Below are 26,821 nucleotides of genomic sequence, written 5' to 3'. Positions count from 1 at the left end.
GGAGTTTTTCCTTCCCACTGTCATCAAATGTTTGCTCAAAAGGAGTTGTTTGATTGTTGGGGTTTTCTCTCTTTTATTGTAGGGTCTTTACTTTACAATATAAAGTGCCTTGGGGCAACTTGGGGCAAATTGAACTGAACTAAAAAGGTACTGTGAGAAATGTTGACCAGTGAGTCAATAATAACATAAGGACAGCACGAGGATTCAGAAAATCTCTAGTCGGTTTGAATTTTCAAATTTGACACTAGCCAAATTCGCAAATACTATATTATCCACTAGAGTTTCACTGAAGATGATGAATTGCGTAGAAACTAGAGATGGCACGATACCACTTTTTTATGTCCGATACCGATACCGATATCATAAATTTGGATATCTGCCGATACCGATATGAATCCGATATAGTGTGTTTTTTAATCAACAAAACGTTTTTTTAATATCTTGCTGCATTTTGTATAAGTTTATACTCAAGTTTAAATAAATAACAACACTAAAGCTATTCTGTTATACCTGTATGTAAAAAATACACTGCGTCCAAAATATGTCATAGTTCAGCAATACTGATCAATCTAATAAAGTTAAACCTGCTCCATCCTCCCTATTCTGGTATTTTAAAGAGTACTTAGAAGAAATTTTAAGCAACCTAACTAATAGGGTTGCAAACTCCTAGCAAAAAAAATAAAAAATAGGGAACCACCCTCCACCTCATGATGCTTAATCGATGTAATCAAATTTAATTTGATGCAGGGGGAAAATGCACAAAAATAAATTATTTTTCAAGAATAATTAAATAGATTCAACATCTTTCTTCAACAGAATTGCAGACTGCACAGATGGTATCTTCCCAAAGGAAAAAGTACTATAGCTTACTAGGGTATATTAGACTTAACAGTTACTATATACAGTAATGGACTTCTATATATTTTACACAAGATTAAAACTTTGGGTGTAAGAGTCAGATAATTATTTATTAAAAACTAGACATTTTAAATGAGAATAAGAAAGAAAAGTATGTCTTTGTGCCCCCTTTTCCCTGTTCATGCCCTATCGGCCCCCCTGGCTAAACTTTGCTAGATCCGCCCCTGCACAATTACCAGCCGTCAGCTACGTAGAAAAAGATCCTGGTGTAGAAAGTAATATTAAATAAATTCTAACAACAGCTTATCAAGCTTAAACGTGCTGCTGTTGTTCAGCCGCTGGTTTCCTCTTTCTGGTGAGAAGTGGGCCAAAAACTAAGAAGAGAGACGGACTCGCGACAGAAAAGCCGATCAGCTGATCATTAAGCTGTTTCACGATTGAAGCAGCAGGAGAGAGAGAGAGGCAGTCGCTCCAGGTATGGTTGTTAAGCTTAACGTGGGAACGCTTTACAGACATTCAGAGATGAACTTACACACTTGCTTTACTTCTCTCTGGGAAAACGTCCTCATAGATGAAATGCTGGTTTGCTAGCAAGGCTACAAATACACACAGGGGCTCTATCACGTGATGCACACTGCTGCTACGTGCTACGGTTATGAGCCGAGTTATGCCGCGTAGCAAGTTTTGTGAGGTGCTTTTTTGATATTTAATGGATCGGATTACATTTTTTATTTCTCGCCGATATCCGATCCAGTAATTTGGGTCAGTATCGGACCGATACCGATACGTAATATCAGATCGGTCCATCTCTAGTAGAAACATTAAAGCTTTCTCTCTTTGGAGAAATGAAATTGTAAACAAGGTCTAAAGGTCGAACAGAGATCATCATTAGAGAGAAACCCTGCCTTGAGGTGTAGCCGATATCGACATAAACATGAACATAGAAAGGTGGTATCCTAGGTGTAGCTCGTTAAAATCTTGGATGAGTTCAAATCCCAGTGACCTCAACCTCAGAGTCAAGGTCAGAGGTCAAGTCTTCTGAAAATCTTGTGAATAGGATAACTCAAGAAGGAAGTCACCAAGGATTTTCAAATTCATACCACAGGTGCAGCAACAAAAAATCTCGCTCAAGTTTGAATCTCAGTGACCTTGACCTCAAGGTCAGAGATCAAATTTTCTGGAAGTCACCTAGGATTTTTAAATTCATACCATCTACTGGGAGTCTGAGGAGTAGCAATGGCAGCTGCCAGTATTTTTTTTTTTAAAAAAATGCAGTCTGTGATTGAGAATATCATTCACAACAACAAAAAACAAAAGCAAACGCATGTGATGAATAACTGTTTGTGCAGCTTTGCGCCCTGAATTTGAGGGGCGGCGCGGGTTGTTTTCTTTTGCTTTTCAATATAGTTTTCTCAGTGCACCTCCAGTCCTAACATATTTGTTTGGCAATTGAAAAGTTGCCGGTTTGATTCCAGCCATAAACACAAATCCCCTTTAGGATTGCGTATCAGGAAGGGCATCCAGCGTAAAACTCAAATCAAAACACGCGGAGCTGAAAGCTTCTGGTATATGTGGCTTTCTCTGTGTTTCTGAAGACCAAAGTTTTGTTCACTCAAATAAGATTAGACACAGAGCCTCTTCTTTCATTTTCCCTTTCCATCATTCTTTCATTTCTCTGTCTCCTCACAGTCTATCTAAGCCCCCATCTTATGCCATCGCAATGCTTCTTTGTGGCACCTGGCCCTCACTGCTTCCTCTGTGAAATAGCTTTCACACTCAGTAACCTCTGCGGAATGTGAATGAAGCTGCTGCAAGGGTCATTTTTTACTACCTACCAATCACAGTCCTCGCTATGATGTGACAGTTGAGTCATAAACACATACGCATGTGCACACACACACATACACATACACATACACACACACATATATATATACATACATATATATATATTATATATATGTGCAAAAACCCAAGCAAAAGACCCTTAAACTGTGGTTCTTTTGCAGCTTGTGTACTGGTGCTGTGCTCCTCAGAGCAGTAAATAAATAATGAGAACACGGTTAAAATTCTGCCAGTATTCCATTGCTCTGCTGCCTTTTGCCTCACGATAAAGAAAAGGAAGGCCTCAGTGGGAATGCAATTTCTCTTTTTTCTTTCATTTTTACATATTTCTGTTCCCCTCTTCTTTTATCTCCCTGCGATTATTCCCTTTTCCCTTTTATGTCTCGCTCTCCCTTAAAAAAAAAACTTCTTTGCTGCGTCTGAAATTCACTGCTGTTGTTACCTTGCCATTCCTGAGTGTTTGCCATTAACATTTTTGCAAAACAAAAGCTCCCAATTCATCTCTCTTGTTCATTTTAGCAATGCGGAATGTGCCAGAAACACACAAAAAAAAGAAAAAAAGTGAAACACTTCACATTAGAAAATAATTTGCATCTCCTTTCTTTTAAATTTCTCCAAAGGTACTCATTATTTAAAGATACTTTTAGCAGTATATTCTTTTCCTTTCTTTTAAACCAGTAATTGTCATTATCTTGTCTCACCACACCTTTAAGAACCACCAAGTTTTTTATGTATTGAATTGACAACTTAAAAGGAAAAGAATTACATGCTAAATGCTGATAAATTACGCCAACGTAGCTCTCATAGAGGACTACCAAAAAGGATTTAAATGCTTTTTAGCTTTTCCATTTAAAAATGCCCTTTTTTAAAAAATGCCATGACAAAGGTGAAGTTGAGTGGAGATAGAGAAGGGCGGCGACCTGCAGGCTACATCCCCTTTGTTCAGGTGGGAATGAAAGAAGCAGTGGTGGGTAATGTGAAATGACAACCACTGGTATTTAAGCTGGAGACGGATCATAATGCGAGCCAGATCTGTCCGTTTAAATGCGATGCTCTCTACTTTTCTCTTCCTTGTGGAACGGACAGTTGATATTTCAGAGGATAATAAGATAACACTCTGACATTTTGTATTGAGATGAAGATCTAAAGTGGACAGATTGGGGCTGAATGATGCACATGAGTGCAACAGATAACAAGACGACGAGATCGGCGTGTGTGTGTGTGTTTCCTGTGAGTACTGCTAAGTGTGCGGGGTGCATTCGGTATTACTGGCTATGCAGCAAAATACATGTAAGCCTGTTGAACCAGACACAGCCACCATGAAATCCTGTTTCAGACTGGCTTACAGTGAATAACACACACAAAGGGGAGGCTGAATGTGTGTGAGAGAGACACAAAGAGGGAGAGAGAGAGCAGCAGATAAAAACAAACTAAGTGGCACAGGACTAGATGTTGACAAAAGGGTGGTCTTAATTAAATGGCAGTTAATAAGGGTCTATGTGTGATGTATTAGAGAGGATTCACACATATAAAGATGGAAAAACAGAAAAGTGGCAGGCAGAAAATTAAAAGGCTAATCTGAGTATGGCAGCATGTCATTCTTGTCCCATGGAGCGTCTCACTTTTCCAGCCTTGTGGTACTTGGCATTGGCGCTGCAGCAAAGGTGCCACTAAAGCCTTTCTAAATAGAAAATAAGTGGTGTTCTGAGTGTGAGCACAGAGCTCCACAGGGAAAACTAGGGAGAAGGAATTGTACCCACAAATATCTCCCAGGCTGTGCAGATAGTTAAAATGAAACATCTCCATATGCCTCCGCCTCACCCTCCCCTCAGCAGGTCATTTTGATTACTGCAGAAACCCCTTGTTTCCACCCCTTCTCCACTTCACCAGTGATCTCCCACACAGTCATTTGCATTTTCTATCTTGGCTTTCTTCCATATCTTTCGATTTATCCTGTCACACCTGTTATTCACTTGTTTTTCTTCTTTTCCCACCCCCCTGTTTCGCTTCCCTCCTTCTTTGTGGCAGCACAGAACCTCATCTAAATGCACAGCCAGTCATCAGCTCTCTACCTGCTCTGGGCATTTTTATTGGAATGAAAAAGTGCAATCATCCTTTTTCTTTCTGATACATCTCAACAAGGGTTGACACTGAATTGCTTAAATGAACCGATTCCCCACTTTTCTTGCACGTCTTGGTAGTACAGTGCATGAAAATCTCGATATTTCATTCACTTTTATGTGGCGTTGCTCATTATCTTGTCCTGTCCTGCCGAAACAGAGCGCATAGACTTTCTAGTGCTTGCTCTCTTGCCTGCAGACAAGCAGAGCAAGAGAGGCAGGGGAGATGAGAGTGTAAGGAGGAGGGAGAGGGTAGCAAATGAGGTGTGGGTAAAAATTATGGGGGACTGGAAAAGAGAGCAGTGGCCCAGCCCTGGATATGGAGAGAAAGAGGGTGGGGGAGAGACAGAGGAAGAAAGAGATTATACAGTGTAAAACCAGAAGATGCAGTTTTAGTAGTAGTGCGACGTGCAGATCAGTAAGCTCCTTCACCGCTGGGGACCAACCGCCTTTTGTTTCTCCCCCTCCACTGCAGTGGGGGGGGGTGCATTTATCGTCTTGCCCAGGGGGAGAAGCCAAGAAGTATCCTCCAATCAGCCTTTAATGATTTCTCTCATCTTGTGAGGCTGCTGACGGTGATTTATCACTGACCTGAGACTAGCGCTGCACTCTGCACAACACTCTAACCACCTGGAATACTTGCCATGGTTTTTATTTCTTTTCTTACAAATAAATATCCTCCTGTGGATGTTTCAAAGGGAAAGACCAGAGGACAAAAGAAGGATTAAAATGGACTTACTGACTGATGTTCTTGAATTTCCTGCAGCACACTGAAGATGGACTAACTTTGACACAAGCACAGGACATATATTTTTACACCCACCACTCTAACAGAAAGGCTGCGTTTGTCACAGCGTGCCATGCCATATTTTATTCTGAAAGCATGGCAGGCTGGGAAACATCCTAAACACTCAACTGCAACAATCATGTAGGACTGACACTCAGGTAGAGGTAGATGATGATGATGAGCAGGAGGTGGAAAGACTGGGTGACAGTTGGAACTGGCTTGCCTGCTGAGCCTGTCTGGCACTTCACTATAGGTTGATTGGCCGTCTGCTCTCGAGAGTTCGACTATCAGGTTGTTTCTCCCAAGTTATTATGCGGTTCATTGAGTGTATTTAGCTTTCCTCTGTGCTTGTGTGAGTGAGGATGCCACTCGGTGTGTGTGTGGACTTTGGGATTACACAGCCTCTGGAAAGAATACAGGTGTAGCAGAGCCTTGAATAAAGATTAGCAGCTGTAACACCTTGTCACTGGCAGCAGACAGCGCGATGGTACTTTGAGACAAGACTTTCAAACTATGACCTCTTGCTGGAGGATTAATGATAACGCTCTGAGTAATATGATGACACTTAAAGGGCAAAGGAGGAGACAGGAATATGGCATATTCTAATTCTAGTTACCTTTGAAGGAGGCAGACTGAGGCTAATCCTAAAGCAAACGGGAATTTCAATTCATATTTAAATTCGGTGAGACAGTTTACAACAGCTTTATTTGAAGAGTTAAAACTAAAGCATCAGAATTAGTAACAGTGCAGAGCATGTCTGCAAATTCATAAAAAAATAAGGTGCCTTTCTAAATGAATTAATTGGATATGTAGGATGAACGTTGGTGGTACTTGTCATAAAGAACCTTGAGCTCAACAACGACCCACCCAGCACAAAATCCAGCTGATCAATGAATCAGTTTTGTATTGATTTCCCAACACAGACAGGATAGGAGGTGTCAGTAATTATAATCAATCAGTGGGTCCAACCCATGAGAGTATGGTATAGCTGAATATAAGTGGTTTGATACTGGTCATGACTTCTGACAACAGATCAGATAAATGCTGCGATTTGCTGTAACAATCTGCAAACTTTACAGTTTCTGTATGTTTTATTTGCTTGTATTGTTTGGAGAAGCTTTATGAAAAATGACAGTTTTTCTGATAGTTACAGGAAAATTGGCACTCCCTCTGTGCAGTAAAGCGTGTAGTTGAAAGAATCGTGTCTTGTTTCCTGTCTTGATGTGTCTGTAGGTGTGCTTGTCTTTAGGTTGTTGTCTGTGGCACGCAGCTTATCTTAGCTGCACAGCAAGGGCTTAGAGATCCAGGCTACTGGCATAACGGGCACCACCCAACCTGCCCCACCTCCCTACTCGGTGCATTTCAATAGATTTAAATTATGAAATTACTTTAAACACGCATTGATCGTTAAGTGGAGGATCAGAATAGGTAAAGAGGGTTCTAAAAAAGGCACTGAAGAGGCTAAATTATCTCAGCAGCCACACTCAGCAGTCCTGGAAAGAGAGAAAGAGTGTAGTACGTGGGAAGCTCCAAGTGGCAGCGATGATAGCAGAAGGAAAAAAACAAAACTGAGGCAAATTCTTTGATAGCTGCATTGTTAGCATCTAACGGGCTCAAAGAGCATTTTTGAAAACGTGCTTTTTGGAAGTTTAGTTCTTTGAGTGAAAAAGACTCAGGAACAGCGTGGGAGAGTTCAGCGAGAGTTCTTCTGGGAAAACTTTGTCTTTTAGTGCAGTTTTTCAAACTAAAAAGCCACTGTAGCAATTTACAGCAAGCTTTCCATGTGATCATTTTTGAAAAGTTACTGGATAAGCACAACATTTTATGCCTGATCTATTGAATGACACACAAACCAGCAGGACTCTTGAAGCACATCTTTTCCACAGATCCAGTCAAAAATCCTTCCTGATCTACAACAAGCACACAAACTTAAACAAGACACATTTCTGCTTGCCATGGAAACAGAAACTAACACGTGGGCTCGCTGCTCTGAAACTATCTCCACGTTTAAATTTACTCTGGATTACAACACTTGAGCTGCAAACAGCACAGAAGAGAAGCGAACAGTGACACAGCCAATTAAACTGTGTTCTTCCCAGCCAGAGATGTGTTGTGTGTTACTCTGAGGACTAGTTGTATGCTACAACCCTGCGAATGAGGGTGGGGCTCTCCCACTGCCATAGACAAAGACCGCACAAAGAATCCTGGAGTGAGCGTTGGTCATCTGGGGCAGTTGTGGGACCTGCACAGCCACGATGGGGTGCAACATGTGTGTGGTCCAAAAACCTGAGGAACAATACAGGGTCATGTTCCAGGTGAGCTGTCTGTCTCCTCTCCTCTCTTTGTCCTTTGACTTTCTTGAATTTCTTTCTTCGTGAGTCTTCAAGCGGAAGTGTTTGCGTGTGTCCCCAAAGTATTCTTTGTTATTCTCTCCCAACTTGTTATTTTCCTTACAGTGAAGCTGCTGCACAACCATCTTTCTCAGAAATCAACAGACGCTCAACATTTCTTGCCAACAATTTAACTAAACCATTTACACACCCAAAAAAACAACACAAAAAACTGTTTTGAATCCCAAATAAATTTTTCATAAATGAGCCACTCTGATTAAAACAACAAAAATAAAATCCATAGAGTCAGCTCATGAATAAAAAGTCAAACATTAGCTCTAAATTATGTGCATAGAAAGATGTTAATGACATGTTGGCCACAGTTATTTACACTGAAGCAAATGTAAAGGATAATAAATATCTATAATTAATAAATCAAAACACAACGTTAGCACCACATCACCATTTCTTCCTTCACCAACCTGATTTATATTGGTTATATTGATTGGGTAGTAATATATTAAGATCTTACAATGTCCCTGTGTTTCTGAGTAGGGAAAAATCAGGAGCCTATTCGGGCTTTTTAGGTTATGTAAGTATATTAAAATTAATTGTTATAAAATACAACAGATTTGTATCTATGCATTTTTATTTAATAACTTTCCAAAAAAGTGTGTTTACCTGTCAAGGTACTGCAGATGAAAATCAGCTCGTATTTAGTAAATAGTTATTTTCCTCCTGCAGTATAATTTGTATCTTCCTCATATTTTTTCCCACTTTCTTTAAAAATTGTCTGATTATACTCATTATTTCTAAAACCTTCAACTGTTACCCTCCTTTTCTCATTTACCTACTTGTAAGTTTTTTAGGTGCTGGAAATGATAAGCTGAATGCAGAAAAATTACAGGATAACGGTTGTGAAGTTACACTGTAAGTCATGGTATGTAAGAAATGAATAAAACTAGTTGCAAATAAACATCAATAAATAAAGTTAATTACGTGAATCAGCCCGACTGATGCAAACTCAAAATCATAACCTGCTTTTTCTTCTCTCCTCCATTTTTATGGATTTTTATACATGTATAAATTAGCCTAGTACCTCTTGAACAAGCCTGCTAATTGATGTATTGGAATAGTCATCTAGTGACAATAATACTGATAATTATGGTAATGGTACTTCACAGTGATTATGATGATACGACCACTGCATGAGATGGAGAGATAGGCTGGCGCAGACGAAGTAGCCTTGTGGTGCAGAACCACAGAGGCATGAGGATGGATGGGTTGTTAAACTGGGCTAAAGTGTTGTGAGAGAGAGGGGTTGCCACGGTTACAGCTTCAGCACCACCTGCCAACTGGGACCACAGACTGAATGTGAGTAAGCTCATCTGGCTGTGCAGTGCCTAAAGGAAGCTGCTGCTCCGCAACGCCGCGATGCACGCGGTGACCGAAAAGAGGTCCCATGCTTACTAAGCATGAAAAATGCTCAGCACACATAGCTATGGAGTGCAACACTTGTAGTATCTGTGGCACCAGAAGCCTCAGCTGAAACTCTATTGCCTGCTGAAGTCGGGGTCTGAGCCAGTTAACTGGGTTGCATCTGGTGCCAAAGGCAATGCCAAGAGAGAGGAAAACAGGAAGAGAGCCCAAACAGAAGCACAGTTATGTGTCAAAGAGGGAGTCCAAGCATGTGAATGAAAGCGTCTGGGAAAGCCTGACTGTCTTTTCTCCCCGCTGCTTGTCCTTAGATGTCAAACGTAATTGATTTGAACACTTCAGGGAGCAGGGGCGAATATAGAAGTTTGAGTGACTTCACAAATCCCCAGGGTGGAGGGTGAGGGGTGAGGAGGTGGCGTGCACAGTTTGGTATGTGATCATAAATTCAGAGCACGGGTGGATCATTCCACAATCAGTGACCTTACCTAACAAGAGTCAGCAATAACAACACTGACTGCATGCAGGTCAGCATTGTGGCAAGTAGAAAACACATAATTTCATTAATCTGGTGATTGTGAGGTCAACTGTACTCGAGGGTTGCGTCAGACGTAGGCATCTGTCAAGGTTTGTCATCCCAGAGTCCATTCAGCTTGATCAGACACCTGCACGTGTCTTCCAGACGGGTGTGGTGAGGAGTGGATAGCCGTGAAAATAGGGTGTATGATTTGGAGCAGGCAGAAGACTAGTCATGTTGCAGAGAAAGATGCTTTCTCTGCACCCAAAGTATTGAGGTGGTGAGACGGCAAGACTACATACAGTGTGGTCTATTAAACATGAAATACAAGTATGAGACAAGAGAGCGAACGCAGATGGGGTATCAAAGCGGAGCCAAAGCCCTTGGCTTAGAGAGGCTGATTGCTACAAGTGCAATCAGAATATTATAAACACTAGAAGTCTCATAAAAGAAGCACGAGCTGGTTTGTGCTAAACTGCTAAAAAAAAAAAAAAAGGAAAACACTTAAGAAGCAAAAAAAGCAACAGGAAGGTGATCAGAAACCTGCTTTTCTACACAAAATTCAATTAAGGTTATTTTACTGTAACGATAACTGAAAAATCAAATCTTGCTGTGCAGATGGCTGAATAATCCAAAGATCACGCCAAGCAAAAAATTGAGGTATACGGCACTTAATCATTAAAAAAAACATCATAAAAGAGAAACATAATTACACTTGCACCCCACATTTCCTGGCTTTCCACGCTATTCATTTTCCCTTTAGAGGGAAGCGGCTTTGAGCTGTTTTCCTTAACTAACATGTATAATTATACCTTCAAATTAGATGCAGTCTACTGAGTAACTGAGTCTGTCTTTAGACAATAAATACAGCGTTAAACAGCTTACAGCTACATCGCGCTCTAAAACCAGCCTGTTAAATCTGACTATATCAAAACACTTGCTTCTCTTGCCAAAGGAATAAAACTCATGCATTATACATTGGGCCTCTGCTACACATACGCTGCATACTGGTGGTTGGTACACACCCATTGGCATGTTTCGAATCAATACTGCGTCCTACAGCCACAAGTAAGAAGAAATATTTCGGTTCACTTGATGAATCGCAGAGCTGCAGGCAGATATGAATATTACCAACCATTTTTTAAGCAACATATTTTATTTTACATACATTTTACAGAGTACCTGACCCACACACTCAGCAAACCCATTCCTCCCCTCTGAGCCCTTCAGCCGCTCCCTTCTTTTCCTCTCCCGTCACTGTAAAGCAGGAGGCTGTTTCCATGGCAACCCGCGTCATTAAACGGACCTGATGTGCTTTCATTCACGGTGACAAGAAGAAACATGCTGACACTCGCAAGAAGCAAACACATCAGAATCGATACATACCAATGACCAGCTGATAAAGCTGGATAAGTGCACAGAGGCAATCACACCCAGCCGGTGCACCCCGGTGTGTGTGAATGACAAAGGCAGCCGCATGCTGGCACATGTGGACAGAATAAAGATACATCTGACAGTATACTGTAACATGATTTACTACAGAAGTATTTCAACAGCATGCTGTACTACAGTGCTATCATATTGGAGTTATATCATTCACCGATTATATAATTTATCTTTATTTACACCTTTTCCTATAAATACTTTAATTGAATTGGTTAAAATACTATTTTATTCTATCTAACATCTTAAACCTGGTGAGAAATTCTCTACAGCACATTATAAAGTAGTCAAATATAAGGTGAAGTGCTGCTTCTATAAATCCTACCTAAATAATTTAAACTCAGTTGTCTCATATAGCCATTCGTTATATATTTATACACCAACATCCTGTTCACAGGAGGAGCTAAAGATATTGACAAATACATCAAAATGAGCAGATGGAGACTGCATTTTTCTGCCAAGACTGTCAATTCCCTCCTTCCCACGAATGGGTTTAGTCCCTGGATCAACAAGAATTACTGGTCCCTCTAAGCCTGTCATTTTTTCTTAAGATAATCAAAATGATGTGTCTCGATTTTTCTATTTTTAATTTGATATGTATTTGTGAAAAAATGACAAGAAATGAGGACTGCGATGATTGGCAATATCAGTATCAGTTCAGTGACCGTGATAATGATGTTACTGCAATGTCGAAAGAAAAGAAAATAATGATATTAGTCAAATTCTGGTGTTTTCTGGTCAATTAAACACAAAATACAATTGCAGGAGACAGTCTTTAACAATACCCATACAGTCACTCAGTTATTTAGAATAATATCAGAATAATAGATGAATGACTGGAATCATTTCCATGTTATTCATTTATTAGATGGCATTTCAGCTTATAAATATCACAGTTACACGTTTTCTGTATTAGTAATCATGAAACTGGTGTGTGGAAAATGTCCAATTTTGCCCTATCTCACAGTGGCAATCCAGATCCAGATTCGGATATGGATCATTTCCAAAAGTTAATCACTTCTAAGTTGGGTCCCAGCTGTGATAAGATTTTCATGAGTAATTGTGCAAACTAACAGATAAACCGAATGATCACATAACCTTCTTGGCATCGATGTGAATGTGTTTCTATGTAACCCTAACAGTGTGTTAGAAATAATTGAAGCATCAAATGGAGCAAAAAGGAAAAGACAAACAGGTAATTTAAAGCAGTTAAATAGACTGCCTGACAGACTGTTTGTTACCTTCTCAAGTGTCAGCTGTCTGTAATGCCAAAGGTGTGTTTGTCTACGCCCAATCTATGTATCTGCCTAAGCATTTAAAGCAATGTGTGAATCCATCCATTCTCTTCTGCTTATCCTTGCGATGAGCAATGTGTGAATACTTTGTCAAATCAATATCTTCTCAGTGTTATCACTTTATAATAAGACCACCACTCCAGGCTTGTCTACTTAAATTAGCTCTGTGATATCAAACAATCGGGGTTATATCTGGAGTAGGTCAGCTCTGTCTCCAGATTAATTGATTTTTTTGAGGTGACTGGTGCAGCCTTCAAAGCATGGGAGGATGAGAAAAATCAATTACCAAACAAGTCAGAATTCAATAAGTCGGGGGTGGGGGGTGCAGGTATCGTTCATGCATGCTCCTGCATAAACACTGTGGAAATGCAAATGAACACAAGCTCGGAAAAACTTGGTGATGCTGAGAAGAAAAGCTTAAAGGCTGCACTTTAGATTAAGATTGATCTTATTTGTGTGGGTTTTTTTTTAACCTACAATGAAGACTATGTGTGAGCTAATGTGCATTATTGTGTAGTGAGTCATTGCCTTCCCCCTTCTTTTTCATCTCAGCCTGTTGTACAGCACATGGGATTAATTTGCTCTTTAAAGGGCTCTCGGATAAAAACTAATTATGCATCAACCACTTAGTAATTCCCCGTGAGCTCCATTGTGTGTGTGTTTACATGCAAGCTCGATCGCAGTGTCAGGCTCTCTCTCTGTTTACATTTACCCGGCAAATTCTTGAAAGCTTGTTTTCTACATCTCTCCATCATCATTACACCTCTCTTCACCTCCTTTCCGCTCCTTATGTCTCGCATGCTTTGCTTTCTCCGTCTACACTTTGAACTCAGCCTCTCTTTCATCTCTATCCACAACATCCCCACCCTCCGCTTCACAGCCACCGTAGATACCACCACCGCCAGCCCCCCGCTGTGAATTTCGGAGACTGTTTTTTCTGAATTTTAAAATAATTTTAAATGTAAATAAACTACACAAGGAGCCTGGGGATGAATGAGCAACAGCAGCTTTTGTTTTTCACATTTTATTTTTTTGTGAGTGCATAGTTTAGCTTCTAAACCGCAAATGTACATAATGACCCAGTAACCCAGAGAAAATAGAGTACAGCATTTGGAAAGAGTGTAATGGATTGTCCATCAAGTCGGATCTGAAAAGCTGCCTAACACACAACAACGTTTACCCTGCATGAAGTCATCTTAAAAGCAATCTCAGCACCTCTCATTGATAATAAATGAGAAAGCCCCCTTTTACCCCTTCTATCAGTATTCATACCTGTCACTCATGACCATGGAGCTGACTTCTAATAGCCTCTCTCTGATCGTGAAGGGCATATAGCACAGGAACAATAGAAATGTCCTACAGTGAAAAATAGATAATGAGTTGAGTGTTGCAACACACATAATACAAAACACACAAATTGTAGATTGTTAATTCCTTCATCACTAGTAGGTCATGCGGGGAGGAAGTGTCTTATTTGTAGCGAAGAGCCTCATTAAGAGAGGCAGCAAGATTTATGGAGGAACATTAGAGAGAGGAAGGTGGGCCAGCAGAAATAGATGGAAATAGAGGAGTGCGAATTGCTATCTCGAGGGAAGGGACAGAGCAGACAGAACTGCTGAGGCAGCATGGCAAAATAAATGCAGAGCCTGGAGAAAACTGGAGAGAGAAGCAGGAGAGGACATGGCTTTAGATGCAGAGAACAGAAAGGAATTGGATGCTATGGAAAAACACGAAAGGTAGACCCCAAGGGATGGAGATGCAGTTGCTGTAGGAGTATGTGGGAGAACCAATGTGGGAAAGAAAAAAAAAGTGTGGGGAACAGGAGCCCAATGTGGCAAGAAAGTTTTTGTGCTTGGCTGCACAGGGGAACATTGATTTGACATGCAATTACTGGAAGGGGACAAGATTTGAAAGAGGGAGTGGGCGCATGAAGCAGAGTGGTAAAGATGTGGCGAGTCGCAGACAGCCAAGGTCAGTGACTGTGTACAACATGAATGAAATTATACCAAGGCTGTCTGGCTCAGCAACATGGATATGCACACATCTTCATTTTGCTGTCTCTCATATGGAATGACACCAAGAAAATTAAATTCATCTACATGTGATGTAAATGCCTTTAAATTAATGGTATTTTAGATCGAAATTTACAAACGTGTGACGTATTGGCTCTATGAGGCCCCAGTTGTTGAAGCAATGATAATATTCTGATCCTTAGCCACGGACTGCATAAAAAAGATGAACACTGTGACAGCAACCTGTGTTTGTCATCTTGGAGTGTCTTGAAATGCGACATAATGTGCAAGGGGGTGATCTGACTCATAAACCAACAATCTATTAGTGCCAGCGGAGGCTTGCTGGTTAGCTTAATTAGTATAGGTTCATCAGAAACCCAGCTTTAGTCTCCCATTTGACTTTAATTGAGGCCATAATATATAAAGCCAAAATCACTGTATTCAGACTTGAAAATAGCAATCATGACCACAAACTGAAAATGAAGTTAAACACCTAAAACAACTATTCAGTCCTGCTTCTGGACCAAAAGGCCAGCAGTTTTTAGTTTTCACAACTGCACTAGTAATAATATGCCAGAACTGAAATACACTTATGTTTTTAGTTTTTCTCGCAGGGTAAATGGTTTGTCCTTATAAATTGCTAGCATTCTGCTAATTGGTAACATGACACACTCCCTTGTTGGCATTTTTAATAATTTTCAAAAGATTACTAGATATTAGAAGTATACAGTAAAGCTAAAGTACTTGCAGAAATGCACTTCACTGTAGTATAGTCTGAAGCTATATCCATCTTTTATATACAATACATATTTTATACATAATTTTCAATAGCTAGTTAGCTTAAAGCTATTGTTAGCTTCCATGCTAGCATGCAATACCATGCAAACGTCTAGAGCCATGCCATCTTTATTTATATTTATCTTGTAAAGATCCAGAGTTTCTTGTAGTTTATTTTTATTAAATTGATCATTTCATCATGATAATGATCCCAAACACAATGCCAACCAATAAAAGCACACTTAGATAGAAAAACACAATGGGACACTATCCCTGGATCTCAACATTACTGAAGGAGTACGACTACAGCATTCCATCCAAAGAATCTCTTTGAAGAAGCATGGAGAACTATTCCTGAAGACTACTTACATTTACTCAGATATACATAAAATATAGCTTAAGAGAGCTCAGTCTGTGTTGAAGAATAAAAGTGGTCAGACTAAATGGTGACTTTCAGTCTCATTAGAAGTGTGCAAATTATGTTTTGCCTCATATACTGTATTTTAATACAAGCATCTTCCAATAAATCCTGCAGCTATTTCAATTTTCCTACCAAACAAAGAAATGAGGAGTGACTTAAGAATTTTGCACAGTCCTATAATTGCAAATTAGAAATAAACCACTGAGTATAATGTTAACTATAATTAGTTGTTCGTCAACTAAAATACTGAAGAAATTAGGGCTATTGTTATAACAAAAGAGTACTGAAATCACATGTTGTGGGAAAGCTGAATGTATAAAATACATAACATTTCATTCTGTGGTGGTAGTCAAGCCAGTTTAGCCTGAATACTGAATAAATCTTTCTCCCTTAGGTTTGTGCAAAGCACTGCTTGGTATGATAAGGATTGTTTTGCTTTAAGTCACCTTGAAGGCAAAATCCTTGTACTGTTTCATTTTTTTTCAATAATCTTACATTTTTAATGCCTTCTCTCCGCTTTGTTGTTTGAACAGTACATGGACAGAAAGGAGAAGTTTCAAAAGCCAAAGGATATTAAAACAGTACAAGTGAATCAAAACATACACAAGCAGGAGCAGTATACTGTGGCGTATATTTGGGACTGTTCAAGAGCACAAAAGTATGCTTAATAAAATATCTGAAATACCTATGAAACATAGGTATAAATGTTTTCCTGATCAAAATCCTGAAAGTGTGATTTGCTGGCAGAAAATGATCTGACAAAGGTTTTCAGGAAAGTTCCCACTCTTGTGTAAAAAGAAGGAAAATGAAACTATGTTTTCCAGATTGAAAGATTTATGCAGAGAGGAATTATCTTTATTTTGCACAGACGAAAGATAAAAGTGTTTTGCAGACCAGAATGACTAACGTACTGAGGAAACTCCATTTGATATTTGTCAGTGTTGAAGCTTAATATGCGTTTTTTCTCTGCCATTACCTTTGGTCCTCTCCATTATAAGAAAAAAAAGTTCTCAGTGACCCCTTTCCATTTCCCATCTATTCACAGTTGTAATTACTTTCTAACTTCACCATTTTCCTGCTGTCTTTCTTTCTCTTCACAGAAGGGTCACATAAGAAACATGCTGTGCTCTTTTGACGCTGATGGTCGATTGAAGGTCTCAGTATTCGGCTTTTTGCTCTGCTGCTTGGTGTGATGTGTCGAAGCCTTTTATATAACTTGGTTTTACGCTTCCGTGTCCATGTATGAAGTCTACTAGCTTTGTGACACTGAAGTGTATGTTTTGAGTTTTCTGTTCACTAACTTAGTGTCAGTTTTGCTTTATTTTAGGTATCTGTAGCTGTAGTTTCCCCTCCTTCATTTCCTTCTGTGAACTAACCTTGCCCATTTAATCTAACTGCTGATATGAGTTGCTATCTTCCTCTCCTCCACTTCTTGTCATTCATATCAGCATCTTTATGGTTCAGTTTTTACTAAAATTCAGTCTCTGGTCATTTCTGCTTGCTGTTTATTTTTTGCAGCTGTGGAAAATCTACAGCTTATTTCTTCTTCCTGGAACTATTTTATTTTATTCCTCTTCCTCCTCTCATTTTGCTCTTCCACTATTGAATTGTAATGTTTGTTGTTGTTGTTTTCTTCAGGTGAATGGGAAGGAGTTGACACGTCTGTCGGGGGATCCCACCCTGGACATACGGGACCCTGTGCTATCCAGCATACTGAGGAGGGGGGCCCGCAGACGGGCGGGCTTAGCAGGAGCTCCTGGAGGCCAAGTGCCAGTGACCATGGGCATGGCCGACTGTGTGGACAGCTGCACCCAAACAGACATCAGCTTCCAGCATATGTTGACTCTGGGCAAGAGCAGCCAGCATCCCTGTGGAGCTCCACCCCCACCCGACCCTCCACCATCCCCTCCTCTGCCTCCACTCCTGGAACCATATCTACTCAATGAACTGTGAGTGGGAGCAGTTTAATTGGATTCTGCAGCATGTCCAACCATCAGACCAGAACTCACCTGCTGTGCTATCCCATGCCATTCTGTTCACACATTTGAAGTCGGTAGCTGTCCCAATTACTCAAATATTTCATGAATTTTCTCATCCTCAGCTTTATAGAGCCTGTGTACTATGACCCCACAGACTACTTCGACATCAACCAGCATGAAGTGGACAGGCAGGATGAGCTGGAATATGAGGTGAGAGCCTATTAGCTACCTCAAAACTCTAGTACAGAAAGCTGATCCCCACTTCCTGTCTGACATTCGTTAACTTTTTTCTAACTACACCAGGAGGTGGAGTTGTACAAGTCTCGACAGCAGGATAAACTGGGTCTGACAGTGTGTTACAGAACTGATGAGGAGGAGGACCTCGGGATCTATGTAGGCGAGGTGAAGACAGTATCATGAATGTTAAAACTCTCAGTAGTTCAAAAAAGTAGTTCCCATTTGTTCATAATTCCAGACGTTATCGTTTTAGGTGAACCCCAACAGTATAGCTGCAATGGATGGTCGTATCCGCAAAGGGGATCGAATACTACAGGTAGAGGTTTTCTAAGCTAAGGTTCCTTTTCTATGCCATTACTTTATGTAATATTTATGCCTAAATCTGAAATCTTAGATAACCCCCTGGACCACATCCTGTGTGCCTCATTTCAAAAGAATTTGCTAATAGCGCCACATTTAAGATTAATTCTTCTTGAATATTATTTCCTATGCTGTTAAACTACAGAGAGGTTTTTTCAGTAGCTTAATAAAGAAACCCATTTTCCTGAACTATGCACTTTAATTCAATCTAACATTGGCATTAAGGCTCTTACATTATCTGACATTATTCTCTCCTTTCACTGTCAGATAAATGGAGTGGACATCCAGAACAGAGAGGAGGCGGTGGCTATTCTCACCAGAGAGGACAGCACTAATGTATCCCTGCTTCTCGCACGACCTGAGATAGAGGTGAGGAAATTGGAGATGCAGTTTTTAGGGGGAAATGCTACAAAATTTAGTCAAAAATACCCAGCGGAAAATGCACTGTTCTCCCTCTATCTCCCTTTTTGAGCAGCAGGAAATTTGTTCGCTTGGATATAGGTGATACTACAGACATTACATTAACATTTAGTCACAAAAATGAAAGGTAATTTAGACACAAGAACAAATAGAAGAAGAGATAGAAAACAAAAGGAATAACTTGGCGTTGTGCTTTAGAGTTTCAGGAGGCAGAAAAGCAAAGGGGTGCAAAAACACGATGAGAACACAGATAACATGAAGGGAGAGACAAAGACAGATAGTGCTTGTACTCGCAGTGCTAATGTGGCACCACTTTGTTTCACTCAAGGTCACTCTTCCAGCAGATATGGGGGCACTGTAACACACATCAGACGGCCCTGAATAACATACCTCTGCCAAATTACTTGTAAAACCACAACACGTGTCGACCTGCTCAAATGGATTTTTCATTGCAAAGCTTCACAAGAACACGCTTCATACGGAGGCAGGCAAAATATGTGATAAAGCAAAAAATTTGTATGCGGTCTGAGTTTTAGTGCAGATTTAAAAGGCACTCATTAAAATGGTTTAAGCCAAACACACACACACACACACACAAACAGCCTGTCCTCTGTTTAAATGTGTCCTTGTGTTAGAGCACAAGCACTGGCTGTGAAAGGCTGACAAGATTTATATTGCTAAGGCATTGTCCCACATTAGGATTCAAGTGAGAGAGGGAGAATCATCAGAGGGAAATGCACAAGCAAAGATTAAAGAGATCTGTTGCCCTGTGGGAGAAAGAAGGAGAACTGAAGGGGTTTGCCAAAGAATGAGAATGAAGACGAACCTAATCAATAGCTCGCCTCACGGTCTGCATGCAGTTCACATTCAAATCAAACCAATTAGGCAAAGAGGAGGAGGAGTGAATTGTTTACTAATTCGAGACCAAGTATTTGAAATATATCTAATTAGCTTTTGAGGGGGTGCCAATCAAGTCTGCAAATTAAACAGATTAGAAAAGACAACAGGTCTTTATGAATTTAAATTCCCTTTAATTTCTAAAGACTGGATCACTCTCATCCACTAATGCTGATACTTACATATCATCAAATCATTTTTCTTTTCTTTTTGGCACCTAGTCCTCTCAGATTTTTTTGTTTGTTATTTTCTGTAGAGACATATTGGTAAATGGAAATCAAATGTATTTTTGAGTGTAAAAATCTTACAGAGCACTGGCTCCATCTAGTGACACAAAAGGCCTCAGTTCAGACATACACTGTAGTCGAAATTAAAGCTGCTTTTATCAGTACTGCTAAGATAAAAATTGGTCCACATTTCCACAAAAAAATAATCAAATTTTCAAGGTTCTTTTTTTTTTCATGTATTTTCAACTCTAAAACACTATTTTAAGGCTAATAATTCAACAGCAAGTTCATAAAGGCAGTAAAGTTTAGCCGCTGAAGTACACCTTTGGTTGGAGGCCAGATTAAAAGGAGAGTAAGTCTGAACTGGAGTCACAGATCCTGTTTTCCTGTGTCTGTTACCCGTATAAATAAGCAACTGCCTCCTTCACAGTCTACTACCTTTGATGTTGTTAAGCTGCTTTAAACTCACCTTACACTGTCTGTGTAAAATACACACAAATCGACACCCTTGCTATTCTCAAAAGGTTATTCTTTCTAAGATCAAGGGACTGAAACTAAACTGGTCAGAACGTTATGTAAGCTTTATTTAGGCCAGTATTTAAACTTAAATCATTGATCAGACTATTATTATCAGACTTTTTGGTTATTTAAATCTCACACTGAGAACATGTCTCAGCTGAAACTGAAATTATTTTTATTTTGTAGACATGAGTCGGGTTTCTTTCTTTGTTTTTTTACCTTTACTGTATCACATTGATGCCATTTTAATTGTGGCATTCCTCAAGGCTCTATCCTTGGTCCACTTTCCTTTTCACATGCTTCCTTTACACATGCTTTGTCTTAGTCAAATCATTCATAGCCATACCATCACCCACCTCATCTATGCAGTTGACATAGTTAATAACATTAAATGCTGGTTTGTCTCAAAACCCTCTGAAGTAAAATAATGATACATTTGATTTATTAGTGATTGATCTAAACATTTCCACAGTTCTGTCTCACTGTAAGCTTAGTTCATTGATCAAAAATGTAAAGCTGTCTACTTGTAACCTGGGAGGGATTTTTGACAGGTCTGTGTTGATGCTCAAGTAAAAACCATTATACAGTCGTTATATCATTTTTGTCCATTAATGATTTCCACAAGGCCGCATTTTTTCCTGACTTGATTAGTGGAATACTCTTTAGTCAGATCTCATGTCACCGAGTCACCAGGTGATTCAGAACGGCATTGCCCAGATTTTAACTGCCATCAAGAAATATGAACATATCATGACCGTATACCTGCTGAATTTCATATTGTATGTAAAAACTTACCATTGACATTTACGATACCCATTCTTTGATTTGACCAACTTCCTAATGAATAATTTTCCTGTGTTTTTTGTCTCTTCAACAATGAACAACTGCCATCATCAACTGGTGCTGGATACACCTTTTACCTGTTAGAATGACAACCAGCTGGATCCAGATGAGCTGGAGCTGGAGCCATTAGATAATGCTGTCCACCTGGCCAGCTGTCATAGTGTGAAGAACAGCCCTTCTGTTCTGGGTGCAGGACCTGGAGGTTTTGCTGGTGTTCTACCCAGCCACAGTCATTCACTGAACAGGGATTCCCCCAGTTTGCTTCAGACAGTGCTGAGCAACAGCCAGGAGCTGGACAGTGGGGTGGGTCGTACAGATGAAAGCACACGCTATGAGGAGTCTTCAGAGCATGACCTTCTGGGAGACGACCACACTAGTGCCTCCAATACGAATGCAACCAACACACCAGGCAGCATGCGCAAATTTTTCTCCAGCCGAGGGGAAACTCCACCCTTGCTGCATTCCCAGGACCTCCAGTTTAGCACGGACTCCCTTTTAGGTCTGGAATCTGTTAATGGAGGCGGCTTGGAACAGGGGGAACGTTTGGAAAGGCCCTACAAGGCAGATCCTGTGAGGATGATGATGCCTGGGCTGACTGAGGAGGAGTGTGAGAGATACAAAGAGCTGCTGGAAATCAAGTGTTACTATGAAAAGAACAGTAATGCTCTAACATTACTGGGAGGTCAGGGGCCAGCACAAGAGGAAGGGGTTGTCTCACTGGATGTGAACAGGAATGAAAGTCTGACACAGCATGAGATGGCTCTCCTAGAAGAGGAACTGCGCCACTTGGAATTCAAGTGTCGCAACATCCTGAGGGCACAGAAAATGCAGCAGCTGAGGGAGCGATGCCTGAAGGCTTGGCCTCTAGAGGAAAAGAATGGGGCAAGTGTAGGGGCTGGAGCAGGAGCTGGACGCTTGGACATTAATGGTACTTTGGTCAGCGAGGAATCCTGTCACCATGCTCTTTCAGATATCAACGAGCTTCCCGAGAGGGAGCGCTCAGATAAAGATAGCACGAGTGCCTACAACACTGGAGGGGAAAGTTGCAGGAGTACCCCTCTTGCCAATGAACAGTACCCTTCACATTCCACACAGAGTCTGGAGGGAGGAGAGTGTCTTCACTCAGCAGGTATGCAGAGTCCAGCGTCCACTCGGCAGAGAGAGAGAGGAACCAGAGGGGACGGAATACAAGCAAACTTAAACCAACCCTATTCTCTCCACGCTCACAGGCGAGGGGCTGAGGCAAAGACTTCCAGCCCTGGTGCAAAGGTTAGGTCCCTGTCCAGAGACGGGGGAACCAGGAGGGGCTCAGATGGAGGAGTGAGACGTAATCCCAAAGCTAACGGAGTGGCTGACAGGGGTGGTGGACGCAGTGCAGAAAACAGCCCTTATCTGTCTCGCCGTCAGACTGAAACACAGCCGCCTCAACGCTACCTGAGCTGCATGCAGCTGAGGTCCCCCTCCACCTCTGAGCAGCTGGGTGGACTAAGAAATGCTCCCAAAGAGGGCATCATAGATAATGGTGGCGATGCAAGCCCAATGAGCCTGGGTAGCACATGCAAAGATGTTGCCCAGGCCCCAGGTGCTGCATCCTTACCACTGTCTCCTCCACTGCTGCCTGCCTCCCCTCGAATGGAGTGGAAGGTGAAGATTCGCAGCGATGGCACGCGCTACGTGGCCAAGCGGCCTGTGAGGGATCGCCTCCTGAAGGCACGCGCCATGAAGATCAGAGAAGAGCGCAGCGGCATGACAACAGACGACGACGCTGTAAGTGAAATGAAAATGGGACGTTATTGGAGCAAAGAGGAACGCAAGCAGCAGCTGCTGAAGGCCCGAGAGCAGCGGCGGCGCAGAGAGTTCATGATGCAGAGCCGCCTCGACTGTCTGAGAGAGCGTGAGAGGGAGCAGGGAAGCAGCGGAGGAGGACAGCAGGGAACCGAACAACAGCAAGAACCAACTTCCATCCTGGAGTTGTGTCACCGCAGGAGCATGAAGAAGCGGAGTCGCAAAATCCTGGACAATTGGATCACTATACAGGAGCTACTGGCTCATGGAACCAGGTCTGCAGATGGGAAGAAAGTCTACAACCCCCTGCTGTCTGTCACCACAGTCTGAGCAAAGAAATGATCAGAGAGTGAGGGCAGAGAGTTAGGAATATAAGAAAGTGCCAAAGTGTTTTACTTTCAGGATGAGCAGCTTCAGTAAACCATGGCACAAATGTTAATCTGCAGAGATGCAGCAACACAAATTCATGATGGTAAATGACTGTAATGATTACAAAACCTTAGACCTAAAGACACAGAATTAAGTAAACAAAACGATGTCTGCTGTCAGGGATTGAACCACCTGCTGTTTAACAACTAGAAACTATTTTATGATCGAAAGAATGCAGAAAAATCAAAAGTGAAGCCAAGAGCCATGCAGCTGTGAAATAAGATGAGTTAAAGTCACTTCTGTGCCATAAAACTGAACATTTAGTGTCCACAGAGGACTTCTCATTAAGCACACCTTCAAAGGAACATTTTGTGCCAGTTTATGTCGTTACAATTTCCTACATTCTTGAAGTGTTCATGTACAAATGCCTCTTTGTTTTTGTCATAAGAAAGCCAACATCTTCAGCTGATCACAGATGCTTCTTGGTCATGAGGAGCTGAGCGGTGCCTTCCTTTCGGGCAGACTTGACTGTATATAGCACATTTTTCAATGATACAAAAAAAAATCTAGAGGAAAAAATAAACGGTGATGCACAAAGCAGCCTAATTACCGTTTTTCCAAAAAGAAACACTGTATCATACAAGCACATTAATCATTTGATAGCGTTTCATGCAAAACTAGACCAATACATTTTGGTTAGTATGCAGTATAGTTTATCTTAATGCTGACTGTGATCAAGGCTATTGCAATGCAAAATAAAGTTGAAAAAAAATTCCTGTTAATTTGGTCTACTTGAATTGCAATCATAGCCAAGGATGGAACGACTAATTTCCTAACTTATGTAAACTAAAGCTAATTTTTCATCTGGCTTATATGCATGTTTGATATTAAGACCGAAATGTTCTTTTTTCATGTTCTTTAAAATTGAAGGCCTTTAACATAATGTAATTGTGGATGTGTCTTTCTATGACTTTGCTCAAAATCCTAGCATAGAAAAAAGAAAACATGGTGTACTCGTCTGTTCAATATTGTGAAATCCAGTGTCTGTCATTTTACAGTGAAAGCTTTTCTAAATAAATGCTGTGATCATCTTACTAATCATTTGAGAAGTCTGTCCATCCTTATCCTCATCTATCTAAACAACCTTTCATCCAATAAATAAATTAAAATGAATATAATAATAATAATAGAAAGCATTGTGTTAATGGAACTAGAGTATTAAGGCAAAACTTTCTCATGTGTTTTAGCATAGTCAGCATACTGTTCATCATGTTTTAATTCAGTAGTTCAAAAACTGGACTCTTTTCTTATATTACTCACCTCAAGTATGGACCCTTCCGCACATATATGGGAGAATGTTTGTAGGAATGTGTGTAGTTCACATGTTTGAACTATAGGCAAAAATAAAGGGTAAATGAATAACGACACGCTAACCTATAAAAATGAGTATTTAGCAGTTGTTTAAATGAACTAATGATGAAGTGAGGAAGCCTGCTCCAAAGTTCAGGTGATAAAGCCTGAAAAGCATGGTTAATAGACCCGGATCAGATGATCGGAGAGAAGGAATAAGCTATAATAAGGTCTCAGTTGCTCTGCTACACACAGGAGTGTGACCAAATAGTGTTTTATATTTAACCTCCTAAGACCCGAACTCTTCCATGGCAAGCATTTTTAATTTCTCTTTGATATTTGGGCTGATTGGGACCTGATGAATGTAAAAACAAAGAATTACCAATATATATATATATTTTTTACACAATTTTTGTTTGTAAGAAAACTCATGAGGATATTTGTTTAAAATTTCGATAGAACAGTAGCAGTATAATGTCCTCGTAACTGGATATCAGGCCCTTGTTGAGCAAAATTGAGTATTTTGGTCTAAATAACCCAAAATGTGATGTCCACATATGTGGACGCGACATCTAGGAGGTTAATTTATAACATTTGAAAATGCATTCAAAATTTCACTGGAAGCCAATAAAGGGACGCAAGAAGAGGAGTGACATTTCAAAATGATTTGGTGCCATTAAAGGTTTGATTTTTGCTTTGTTTCTTATGGAAGAAACAAGACTTATATGGAGCAAATATGATATGAAGACATTCAATACCATTCAGTTCAACCAAACAAGTTTGTGCTTTGGATAATGATATTACATGATGATTCTATGGCATTTACATTTACAAGTGGCTTGAGGAAACTGTTGTTGCAGTTTGGTGGTATATAAATAAAACTGAATTAGAAAACCCCCGTCACATAACCTATGAGCAAGCACCTGGTGATAGTGGGATGAATAAACTCACTTTGAAGAGTAAGAAACATCAGACAGAACCAGGGGAGGGGGCGGGCTGCCATCTGCTGCAATTGGGTGAGGGGAGATCCAATTAGTAATGGCAATAACAATGAAGATCCACTTCAAAGAAAAATTTCAATTTGAATATTAAATTTCTCATACTATAATGCACTCACTATGCAGTGGTGGCAGTACTGCATATGTACCATTTTTATTCTTTATCCTGCTGCTGTAACACAGTATGAGTGGAAAAACCATCAGAGCCATCGCTCATTCTGAAGGTCTTAGACTCAAATTGGTTTTCACAAAAGGAAAGTTAGAAATAGTCAGTGTTATATACTGACTGTGGTGCAGTAGTCAGCTCTGCCACACAAGAAGAAGATTCTAGGTTCAAATCCAGCCACCTGGGTCCTTTCTGAAAACGGGGCACTTGCATGGTCTACCCAGATCTGCACAGGCTCTCTCCAGATACTCCAGTCAGTGTTAATGGTTAATTAGCAATAGATGTGCACGTGAGCATCTGTCTTTCTCCTCTGTTACCTGCCTCTCTTCCCATGACTGCTGGTTTCAATCTCCTAATAATTTGTTCATTCGCAGACATTTCTGAACAAGCACAAAAACACATGTAGTGAATGTGAATCCTTACAGCAGTTCTTCCAAAATAATAACTTAATCAGTGTGTCTAACTGCATTTATAGGAAATCTATATGTTACAGCTACCACTACTACTACTAATAATAATAAACATGCTTAATTCTCTCCAGATAGAACTGAAAATGTTGTTGGTTGGCACTTATGTGTAAATCTTTTCCCAAAACAACATACCATCTCTATATATAGTGCTTTTATGACTATAAAAGGACAAGGTGAAAAATCAGTCCATGTTTCCTAAACAATTCTAAACCTTTTATTTTTCTAACAAGAGTGAAAAGAAACAAAAGGCAACAGTAAAATGAAAAGTTTATACACAAACTCACGACATCTGTGTGTCTGCAATATCAATAATAATAATAATAATAATAATATAATAATAATCATCTGAACAAAAAGAAAAC

The 26,821-nt window shown here is 40.3% G+C and overlaps 1 protein-coding gene across 2 annotated transcripts; it reads left to right on the top strand.

Annotated features, from left to right (window-relative positions):
• The first annotated feature begins 5,023 nt into the window (after positions 1-5,023).
• LOC146494405 (PDZ domain-containing protein 4-like) lies at positions 5,024-24,573 on the top strand. Of its 2 annotated transcripts, XM_085147215.1 has the most exons (8): positions 5,024-7,925; positions 16,940-16,993; positions 17,478-17,788; positions 17,941-18,028; positions 18,122-18,220; positions 18,309-18,371; positions 18,683-18,784; positions 21,406-24,573. In XM_085147215.1, the coding sequence occupies exons 1-8, from the start codon at positions 7,866-7,868 to the stop codon at positions 23,434-23,436; spliced, it is 2,808 nt and encodes a 935-aa protein (XP_085003341.1). In that variant the 5' UTR covers positions 5,024-7,865; the 3' UTR covers positions 23,437-24,573. The 2 variants fall into 2 exon arrangements, with proteins under 2 accessions (XP_085003341.1, XP_085003342.1); XM_085147216.1 differs by lacking the exon at positions 16,940-16,993 and having other exon boundaries at positions 5,026-7,925.
• Positions 24,574-26,821: the final 2,248 nt, after the last annotated feature.

This window comes from Neolamprologus multifasciatus, chromosome 20, assembly GCF_963576455.1.
Source record: "Neolamprologus multifasciatus chromosome 20, fNeoMul1.2, whole genome shotgun sequence".
In the NCBI taxonomy this organism is placed as follows: Eukaryota; Metazoa; Chordata; class Actinopteri; order Cichliformes; family Cichlidae; genus Neolamprologus; species Neolamprologus multifasciatus.
Note: the sequence above shows the minus strand (reverse complement) of the source record. Positions and strands in the feature narration are given on the sequence as shown.

Excerpts from the sequence above, each read along its gene's own strand:
- LOC146494405 (XM_085147215.1), top strand. The coding sequence starts at position 7,866 with ATGGGGTGCAACATGTGTGTGGTCCAAAAACCTGAGGAACAATACAGG. Across the intron at positions 18,372-18,682 it reads AAGGGGATCGAATACTACAG|ATAAATGGAGTGGACATCCA; the intron begins GTAGAGGTTTTC and ends TTTCACTGTCAG. Across the intron at positions 18,785-21,405 it reads TCGCACGACCTGAGATAGAG|AATGACAACCAGCTGGATCC; the intron begins GTGAGGAAATTG and ends TTTACCTGTTAG.